This window comes from Gekko japonicus, unplaced genomic scaffold, assembly GCF_001447785.1.
Source record: "Gekko japonicus isolate JY-2015 unplaced genomic scaffold, Gekko_japonicus_V1.1 scaffold3704, whole genome shotgun sequence".
NCBI lineage: Eukaryota > Metazoa > Chordata > Lepidosauria > Squamata > Gekkonidae > Gekko > Gekko japonicus.
Window position 1 is genome coordinate 98,682 of NW_015164773.1, and position 11,024 is coordinate 109,705.

The window sequence follows — 11,024 nt, forward strand, 5'->3', positions numbered from 1 at the left end:
TCCATATCACCTCCTGCCCGGTCCTTTTAACTGGAGATGCCGGCGATTGAACCTGGGACCTTCTGCACGCCAAGCAAATGCTCTGCCACTGAGCCACCAGCCCCTCTCGTGGCTCTCCAGGGTCTCAGACAGAGGTCTTCCATATCACCTCCTGCCCGGTCCTTTTAACTGGAGATGCCGGCGATTGAACCTGGGACCTTCTGCACGCCAAGCAAATGCTCTGCCACTGAGCCACCAGCCCCTCTCGTGGCTCTCCAGGGTCTCAGACAGAGGTCTTCCATATCACCTCCTGCCCGGTCCTTTTAACTGGAGATGCCGGCGATTGAACCTGGGACCTTCTGCACGCCAAGCAAATGCTCTGCCACTGAGCCACCAGCCCCTCTCGTGGCTCTCCAGGGTCTCAGACAGAGGTCTTCCATATCACCTCCTGCCCGGTCCTTTTAACTGGAGATGCCGGCGATTGAACCTGGGACCTTCTGCACGCCAAGCAAATGCTCTGCCACTGAGCCACCAGCCCCTCTCGTGGCTCTCCAGGGTCTCAGACAGAGGTCTTCCATATCACCTCCTGCCCGGTCCTTTTAACTGGAGATGCCGGCGATTGAACCTGGGACCTTCTGCACGCCAAGCAAATGCTCTGCCACTGAGCCACCAGCCCCTCTCGTGGCTCTCCAGGGTCTCAGACAGAGGTCTTCCATATCACCTCCTGCCCGGTCCTTTTAACTGGAGATGCCGGGGATTGAACCTGGGATCTTCTGCACGCTAGGCAGATCCTCTGCCACTGAGCCGCAGCCTTTCCTTTCTCCAGAGAGCTCAATGCAGTGTACTTGGCTTGCCCCTTTTCCATTTCCCCTCACAGCAACCATCTGAGCTAGGTTAGGCAGAGAAAGAGAGAAAGAGGGGGGCCAAGGTCACCCGCTGAGCTTCATGTCTTAGAGGGGGGATTAGAACCCAAGGCTTTTCTAAATTTTAGTGTTTTATTCTGTATATTCTCTATTCTGTATGCAAAACCGTTAAATTATAACTAGGTGTATATGGCTGGTCTAGCGACCGTAATAAAACTCTGATCCGAACCCAGGCCTCGGAGGTCCTAGAGTGAAACTTCACCACTTCACCGCATGAGCACGACACCTCTGTTGTGCTGTGAGTCTCTTGAGCCGGACTTGACAATTGGATCCGCTGCAGTAAAAACAGCAATAGGGAGATGGAGTGGTCAACTTTCAAAAGTTTTCGTCCTCTTTTTAACGTGGGTAACCGTGTTGCTCCGCAGTAGAATAACAAGATTTCAGTGCTGTAGCAAAAAAAAATGGTCATCGCTGGCATAATTTGGTGTTTCCAGGATTCCTTTGTTCCCCGCGCAAGGGCTGGGATTCTCTTTTCTGTTCAGTTTCTCCGCCTCCGTTAAACAGCTGTGGAATTTGCCGGCCTGACTTCTGCAGTGGCCGACGTCCGATAACATTGTTTTCCTGAATAAGCTTTTCTTCCGCGAACAATGTAGCCGCTGGGTGTTACAGAGGCTGTGACCTGGTACACTCTTTGGGGGCAGGGGGTGGGTGGGGAGTCGTGGTCCAAGCTGGAGTGTTGAACGTTTTCCTGGTGTCCTCCGAGGGCACCGCCGGTCAAGCAGTGGCAGATTTAAGGATTTAAGAAAAGCACCGCTGCATCAGACAGCATGGCGTAAGGGTTAAGAGCGGCGGACTCTAGTTTGGAGAAATGGGTTTGCTCTCGCACTCCTCCGCATGAAGCCTGCTGGGTGACCTTGGGTCAGTCACAGTTCTCTCCGAACTCTCTCAGCTTCACCTGCCTCACAAGGTGCCTGTTGTGGGGAGAGGAAGGGAAGGGATTGTAAGCCGCTTTGAGTCTCCTATGGGTAGTGAAGAGCAGGTACAAAACCATGTCTTCCTCTTCAGCCCAGTGGTCCATCTGGTCCAGCATCCTGTCTCACACAGTGGCCAACCAGTTTCTGTGGAGGGCCAAAAACAAGGCAGAGAGGCTGAGGCCTTCCCCTGATGAGAATATAAGAAGAGCCCTGCTGGATCAGACCAGTGAGGGTCCATCTAGTTCAGCCTCCTGTCTCACACAGTGGCCAGCCAGTTTCTGTGGAGGGCCAACAACAGGGCATGGAAGCTGAGGTCTCCTGATGTTGCCTCCTGGCTCTGGTATTCAAGGGTTTTACTACCTCTGAGCATGGAGGTTCTTTTAGCCACCGTAGCTAGCAGCCACTGAAAGAGCTGTTCTTTTCCATAAATAAGAACATAAGAGACGCCAGTGTTGGATCAGGCCAAAGGCCCATCCCTTCCAACACTCTGTGTCACACAGTGGCCAGAAATACCAGTGCCATCAGGAGGTCCACCAGTGGGGCCAGGACATTAGAAGCCCTCCCACTGTTGGCCCCCCCAAGCACCAAGAAGACAGAGCATCACTTGCCCCAGAGCCCCTAGCTATACCTTGTGGCTAATAGCCACTGATGGACCTCTGCTCCATATGCTTATCTAATTCCCTTTTGAAGCTGTCCATGCTTGTAGCCACCACCACTTCCTGTGGCAGTGAATTCCATGTGTTAATCACTCTTTGGGTGAAGAAGTACTTCCTTTTATCCGTTCTAACCCGACCGCTCAGCAGTTTCATGGAGTGCCCATGAGTTCTTGTATTGTGAGAAAGGGAGAAAAGTACCTCTTTCTCTACCTGCTCTTTCCCATGCATAATCTTATAAACCTCGATCATGTCACCCCTCAGTCGTCGTTTCTCCAAGCTAAAGAGCCCTAAGCGCTTTAACCTTTCCTCATAGGGAAAGTGTTCCAACCCTTTGATCATTCGAGTTGCCCTTTTCTGCACTTTTTCCAAAGCTATAGTATCCTTTTTAAGGTGTGGTGACCAGAACTGCACACAGTATCCAAATGAGGCCGCACCATTGATTTATACAGGGGCATTATGATATTGGCTGATCTGTTTTCAATACCCTTCCTAATAATCCCCAGCATAGATTGGCCTTCTTTATTGCAGCCACACACTGTCTTGACATTTTCAGTGAGTTATCCACTACAACTCCAAGATCTCTCTCTTGATCAGTCTCTGCCAGTTCAGACCCCATCAACGTGTATTTATAGTTAGAATTTTATGAGAATCTGTCTCATCCTCTTTTAAAGCCGTCTGTGCCTGTGGCCATCCGGACATCCTCTGGCAGCGAGTCCCACATTTTAATCACTCCCCGTGTAAAGAAGTATTTCCTTCTGTCCATCCTGAAAGGTGGGCCCGGTGTTTCTAAGAGCACAAAAGCACAGACTCCTGAACATGCACAGTGCCTTTGGTGCAGGTTCTTCTCACAGAGGCAGGAAAGGCCCTTCCGTAACACGTAAGCACCCAACCGAGAACTATGCCCACGGTCTAAAGTGGGGGTCTCCAACGTGCTGCCCGCGGGCACCATGCTGCCATCACCCCCTTTCCCGTGACATCCGTTTTGTGGCTGTGCCCCATCACTCTGTGTCAGAATTCCAAAGGTGCACAGGCTCAAAGAAGGTTGGGGCCCCCAATTGAAGGCAGCTTCAGGTGTTACCAAAGCTCCCTCTAAGCCAGTGATGGCGAACCTTTTAGAGGCCGAGTGCCCAAACTGCGACCCAAAACCCACTTATTTATCGCAAAGTGCCAACACGGCAGTTTAACCTGAATACTGAGGTTTTACTTCAGAAAAAAACAACTCATACATTAACTTAAGATGATCCAAACAAAGGAAGGAGAGCAATCCCAAATGCTTTCGTTTACTTAAAATTATTTGGCAGAGAATTTGACACTTTAATGATGGTCTGGGCCTGGCTGGGGCGATGGCACGCGTGCCCACAGAGAGGGCTCTGAGTGCCACCTCTGGCACCCGTGCCATAGGTTCGCCACCACTGCTCTAAGCTGTGGAGTCTTGTGAGCAAAAAATTCTACTCTTGTGAGCTACTGGCATTAAGGTTGCGAGCGAGCGATTTGGCCACTGCATAAATTAGTTTGCTCTGGAGCCATCCTTCCTGAGAGCTAAGGCAAAAATGTATGAGCCAGAGGCTAAAAAACTGTGAGCGAGCTCACACTAACTCGGCTTAGAGGGAACACTGTTCTCGACACATACTATCACATGGAAGAACAATTGTTTACTCTGTATGGAGGGGTTTCTTCGTTTCCCCAGGAGCAGGCCTTTTCCCCGATCTTCAGAGCTTGTAAAAAAATCCACAGAAGATCCTAATCGCAGACGTTCCGCTCCCTATTTACTTTGGCATTCGTTACTATTGGTTGGCGTTTGTTCTTAATATCATCTAACTGTAGACCTGGACGCAACTCGATATTACAAACTTCTCTGGTTTTTTTACGGGGGGATTGAGAATTTGTACCTTTGCAGTCCAACCTAAGACATGGACTCAAATGTTTCTTAACAATCAATGCACGGCGTATATTGACTCTGCAGCTGCTTGGCCTTGCTTTATCGGTCATGCCTGAGAATCCTGGGACCTGTTCTTTCGCTAGGATGAACAAATTTGGATCAGCGCGGGGGCAGCCACACCCTTTGTGTGATGAGCCAGTTTGGTGTAGTGGTGAAGTACGCGGACTCCAATATAGGAGAACCGGGTTTGATTCCCTCACTCCTCCACTTGCACCTGGCTGGATGACGACCTTGGGCAAGACGTAGTTCTGATGAGAGCTGTCCTTGAAAAAGAGCCGTTTCTGTCAGAGCTCTCTCAGCCCCACCTACCTCACAGGGTGCCTGTTGTGGGGAGGGGAGGGGAAGGGAAAGGAGTTTGTCAGTCACTCTGAGACTCCCTTGGGTTGTGAAGGGTGGGGTATAAATTCCTCCTCCTCTTCCTCCTCCATCGTTGTCGTCTTCTTCTTTTCTCAAAAAAACCCACCCTGGTTTGGTATTATAGAAAATAGAATGCTGGAAGAGATGGGTCCCAAGGTCATAGGTGGCCTGTGGCACCAAAGAGACTTGGTCCAGTGCTGGGTGGGTCACCATGCAAAAGTAAATTTGAATTTTTGGGTCAGCAGCAATGCTCCCTCTAAGCTGTGGAGTCTTGTGAGCAAAAATTCTACTTTGCGAGCTACTGGCATCAAAGTTGTGAGTGAGAGATTCGGCTACTGCATAAATTAGTTTTGCTCTGGAACCGTTCTTCCTTTTTTTTTTTATGGCCCCCCGTAAGGGATTTTTTATTTGCATTTACTAAAAACTACAACGAAGTTAGGGAGGGAATCTACACACTATAGGAGAAAGAAAAGAAAACCTACTAAAAACCCAAGGGTTGGAGGTAACTTACAGCTTGTAAAAAATTTGCTTAACAATAATAAAAAGCTTTCTTTTTTTCTTTTTAAAATTATTTTTATTAATTTTTTCTCAAAAGTAATAGTAGTATTAAACTTACAGAACAGCATACATAGTTTGCAAAACAATAGAGTACTACCCTGTTTCCCCGAAAATAAGACCTACCCCAAAAAATGAGCCCTAGCAGGATATCTATGCATTTGTGGTATAAGCCCTAGTGTGTCTTCTTGAGAAAAAATAAATATAAGACAGTGTCTTATTTTCGGGGAAACACAGTAGTAGTTTTACTTTGTTGTCAACAAGCTCAGTTTAGTACCTGTGACCCTTGTGTTTAGTTAAATATAAAAATGAGCTAATGCAAAGAAGTAATAGCGTGTGTCCCATTTAATTATATCATAACAATGTCACACCTAGGCATTGCAGTATGGTCAAAGAGGTAAAGTTTAGTAGTCTAGTAATTTTAAGTATAAAGAGTTTTGGAGTTGAGAATCCGAAGCTGAGATATATTCCATGAATGGGGTCCATTTCTCCGTAAAATTGGATGATTTAGGACTGATGTCTGGTTGAAGTTAACATTGAGAGTGATCAATCATCAATATAGCTTGTGAAAACATCCCAACAAATCTGGCTACATGAAGAGTAGTCCAGGAGAATCGCTATTTAACTTAGACACAAATTACAGAGAACAATGGCATCTCATTTAACCATTATTTTTCCCTCCACCATTTAAAGCAAATTAACAATAAGTCTCCCTCAGTAGATATTACACAGTCTCATTTTCTCTTCCATTGCTGTTTTCCTCTTTCTTCTTCCCTGTGCCGCCACCTTGCTGTATCAGGAACTGGCCATCTCAAAACAAAGTCCCTTCTACTTTTTCCAGGACTGTTCCGCTTAAATTCTTGCCTTCAATCATAGGGGTCTCGTTCCAGTTTGCTTTTCACTGCCCGGCTTGAAGAGAGTCTCGTCAGTCGTCACCTTATTGCCCAGCAGACTTAATCATGGTCTGCATGATTATGGTCTGCATACTTATGGTCTGCATACAGGCCCTTCGAACTGCAAATGCCCATTTGATTCTCCTCTTCGATCCCGGAAGCCCCTATGATCATTGGTTAGACGCTTCTCCTGGAGCCACCCTTCCAGAGCAAAGGCAAAAATGTGTGCGCCAGAGGCTGAAAAACTGAGCTAGCTCACACTCACTCAGCTTAGAGGGAACACTGGTCCCCATACGAAAAAGGTTGGGAACCACTAACTTAGGGGACAGGGAATCCATCATTAAACCTGTTCAAAGGTGTGCTGCGGATATACCTTCTGTGCGCAGAGCTGGTTCGTCGGCCAGCCAGAGATGCAGGGGCCTCTCCCGAGGAAATAACCAAGCTCATTCGGCTTGAAGTGCAGGCGATTCCCCCTACCCTGCCCCCATGTTGGTGGTCAGCAGCTGGCATTGCTGGAAATGCCTTTTTCCAGGCGTGCCCAGTGCCTTTGTACAGAGCAGCTCTCAATCTGAAACCGCAGCTTCCCTTCGGCCTCTTCTCCGGGCGATTCCGCATCTAGCATTTGCTCCACGTTGTCTCAACCGGGAGGAAAAAGTGCAGCTCAAAACCACATCCAGATACCTCGGGGCCCCGTACTGACTGCAGAAGGTGCCATAAAAACGCCATGCCGTCTGGAGGGTACCATGAAACCTGATGATCCAAGGAGGTGAAACCAGCCTGCAGGGCAGAGGGGAACTTCTGTTCCAGCGTGGGTTTCATCAAACAATGGAGGGAAAAGCCAACACAGAGTCAGCTTTGGTCACCGCCCCCAGTTGTATATTATTCAAGCCCCCAATGCAGTAGAATCACAGAATCATAGAATGTTAGAGTTGGAAGGGACCTTGCAGGTCATCTAGTCCAACTCCCTGCACTCTACTGGAGCATGGCCGAAAGATAGCCCTACAACATACTCGAAAGATGGTGGTCCAGCCTCTGCTTAAAAACGTCCAATGAAGGAGCATCCACCACCTCCCGAGGCAGAATGTTCCACTGCTCAACCACTCTAACAGTTAGGAAGTTTCTCCTGATATTTAGCCGGTAAAGACTCCCTTGTAATTTTCACCCATTAGATCTAGTCTTGCAATCCGGAGCATGAGAGAATATAGATCTGCTCCATCTTCTGCATGACAGCCCTTCAGATACTTGAAGAATGCAATCATGTCCCCTCTAAGCCTTCTCTTTCCCAGGCTGAACATACCCAACTCTTTCAGCCTTTCCTCATAAGACTTGGATTCCAACCCTCTCACCACCCTGGTTGCCCTCTTCTGGACACGCTCAAGCTTGTCAACATCCTTCCTAAAATGTGGTGCCCAAAACTGGGCACAGGACTCCAGGTGGGGCCTGACCATAGCAGAACAGAGCGGAACGACCACCTCCCGTGATCTGGACACGGTGCTTCTGTTTATGCACCCCAAGACTGCATTAGTTTTTTTCGCAGCCACATTGCACTGCAGGCTCATGTGTAGCTTGTGATCAACCAGAACACCCAGATCCCTTTCACATGTGCTGCTGTCAAGCCAAGTCCCTCCCATTCTATATCTGTGCCTTTGATTTTTGTACCTAAGTGTACACAGTGTACAAGTGTACAGAGCAGTAGCTCCTCTCTTAGCCAAATAAGCCACGGTTTCCCTTGCAGTCTTCTTTTCCATACATGCCTTGAGCGTTTATGGCTATGAGGGATAACACCCAGTGAAGGAATTTGTTCTCCTCTTAGGTCTGGTTTCCGATAACCCATTAAGGGGTTTCGATCCGGTTTTACGACTTCCAAATGGTTCCGGGGTGTTTGTGTGTGTATTTATTCAAGTAAGCCGGGAAGAAAAAGTTGCCACGGAGATAATGGTTGCTTTATGAGAGATGTGAAACGTTTTTATTACCATGGCTGGAAAAATCCAGGTGCCCACTTGGCAAGGTGGAAGAATTCACTTCTAGAAGAGAGAAGAAGAAGAAGAAGAGATTGGATTTATACCCGGCCCTTCACTCGGAGTCTCAGAGTGGTTTACAATCTCCTTTCCCTTCCCCTCCCCACAACAGACACCCTGTGAGGCAGGTGGGGCTGAGAGAGCTCTGACAGAAACTGTTCTTCCAAGAACAGCTCTGACAGAACTATGGCTTGCCCAAGGTCATCCAGCAGCTGCATGTGGAGGAGTGGGGAATCAAACCCGGTTCTCCCAGATTAGAGTCTGGACACTTAACCACTACACCAAACTGGCTCTAGTTTTCCCCCCTCCCCCCAAAAAAAATCTGTTAGAACTTTTTAATTGGAGCCTGTTTTGTTTGTGACCCCCTTTCGACCATATTTGGTCCCCGTAAGAAACCTGTAAAAGACAAGACTTGCTGCTCTTGGTCAGTCCATTGGTAGCTTATAGAATCATAGAGTGGGAAGGGACCTCCCACCCCCACACCCAGTGACCCCTGCTCCATTCCCAGAATAAATATTTAAATATACTTAGATATTAAATATTTGCTAAAGATAACGGAATGCTCTTTTGTGTCTGTCCTCCATGCCGTAGAAACTCGGAAGCTTTGAATAATTAATCCGAGTAATTATTACCTAATCCCAAATTAAACATTTGTCTTTTCAAAGAAGGTATGTTTTCAAAGAGGGAATCAATTTGGTGTAGTGGTTAAGTGCTCGGACTCTGATCTGGGAGAACCGGGTTTGATTCCCCACTCCTCCACTTGCACCCGGCTGGATGACCTTGGGCAAGCCACAGTTCTGGCACGGCTGTTCTTGAAAAAGAGCAGTTTCTGTCAAGAGCTCTCTCAGCCCCACCTACCTCACAGGGTGTCTTTTGTGGGGAGGGGAAGGGAGAGGAGTTTGTAAGCTGCTCTGAGAATCCTCTGGGTAGTGAAGGGCGGGGTATAAATCCCATCTCTTCTTCTTCTTTTACCTCACAGGGTGTCTGTTGTGGGGAGAGGAAGGGAAAGGAGTTTGTCAGCCGCTCTGAGACTCCTCTGGGTAGCAAAGGGCGGGGTATAAATCCAATCTGTTCTCCTTCTTCTTCTTTTACCTCACAGGGTGTCTGTTGTGGGGAGGGGAAGGAAAGGAGTTTGTCAGCCGCTCTGAGACTCCCTTTGGGTAGTGAAGGGACGGGTATAAATGCAATCTCCTCTTCTTCTTCTTTTACCTCACAGGGTGTCTGTTGTGGGGAGGGGAAGGTAAAGGAGTTTGTAAGCTGCTCTGAGAATCCTCTGGGTAGTGAAGGGCGGGGTATAAATCCCATCTCTTCTTCTTCTTTTACCTCACAGGGTGTCTGTTGTGAGGGGAAGGGAAAGGAGTTTGTCAGCCGCTCTGAGAATCCTCTGGGTAGTGAAGGGCGGGGTAGAAATCCCATCTCTTCTTCTTCTTCTTTTACCTCACAGGGTGTCTGTTGTGGGGAGGGGAAGGGAAAGGAGTTTGTCAGCCGCTCTGAGACTCCTCTGGGTAGCAAAGGGCGGGGTATAAATCCAATCTGTTCTCCTTCTTCTTCTTTTACCTCACAGGGTGTCTGTTGTGGGGAGGGGAAGGGAAAGGAGTTTGTAAGCTGCTCTGAGAATCCTCTGGGCGGGGTAGTGAAGGGCGGGGTAGAAATCCCATCTCTTCTTCTTCTCTTCTCCTCTCAGAAAGCGTGTCGCTTGCCCAATGCTAATCCCTTTTCCTGTGCTTTCTTTCTGGCAGGGAACACCGTTAGCAACCTGTTTTTCATCCTACCTCCAATCTATGGTGCAATTCAGTGTTACAAAGACGGCCTTGAAAAACGGTATTTGGCTGCTTATATGGGCCTCATGGGTAAGTGGGAAAGCTTTATTATCTCCTCAGGTGGGCGGGGAGTTCGGACAGCCCGATAGCTGTCAAATGGTGGACCTTTCGAGCACTCCCCCTCCCCTATTACTCTTCCAGGTGTTGCGTCCATCAGGCAAGGGCATAGAAAACTTGGTGTGCATTTTTGAGGGCTCCCAGTGGCCCAGTGTGGCTGAAACAATTTGGCACCTGGGGAGGGGGGGGGGAATTGATGCTTAAGAACATAAGAGATGCCAATGTTGGATCAGGCCAAAGGCCCATCCAGTCCAACACTCTGTGTCACACAGTGGTCAGAAATACCAGGTGCCATCAGGAGGTCCACCAGTGGGGCCAGGACATTAGAAGCCCTCCCACTGTTGAAACCCCCCCCCCCAAGCACCAAGAAGACAGAGCATCACTTGCCCCAGAGCCCCTATCTATACCTTGTGGCTAAGAGCCACTGATGGACCTCTGCTCCATATGCCTATCTAATTCCCTCTTGAAGCTGTCCATGCCTGTAGCCGCCGCCACCTCCTGTGGCAGTGAATTCCATGTGTGAATCACTCTTTGGGCGAAGGAGGACTTCCTTTTATCCGTTCTAACCCGACCGCTCAGCAATTTCATGGAGTGCCCACAAGGAGTTCTTGTATTGTGAGATGTGAGATACGAGTTCTTGTATTGTGATGCTTCTGTGAGAAGTGAGGAAGCCACCTAGCAATGTGTGGCTTCAGGTCCTCGCGGCCCCCATCCAGGAACGCTTCCACATGGCCAGCTCAGTGGGCTGCGGCTAGTGGTCGAGTGTCTGCCTGGCATGTCGTAAGCCGCCCTGAGGTCTGAATCGCTTCTCACCAGAGGGGCCACGGATCGAACCTGCGCCTCCGTGTGCCTTTGGACACCAGAAGCTGCAGAGTAAAGGGGAGGTGGAGGAGATGGAAGGCCAAGGGTCGGG

General features: G+C 48.8%; 1 protein-coding gene across 1 annotated transcript in view; it reads left to right on the forward strand.

The window, feature by feature from the left end:
• ACER3 (alkaline ceramidase 3) overlaps positions 1-11,024 on the forward strand; it is an 81,116-nt gene that overhangs the window by 51,562 nt on the left and 18,530 nt on the right. Inside the window, exon 2 of the mRNA XM_015409723.1 lies at positions 9,974-10,084. Coding sequence (XP_015265209.1) covers positions 9,974-10,084 — 111 coding nt within the window. The remainder of the gene's footprint in view (positions 1-9,973; positions 10,085-11,024) is intronic.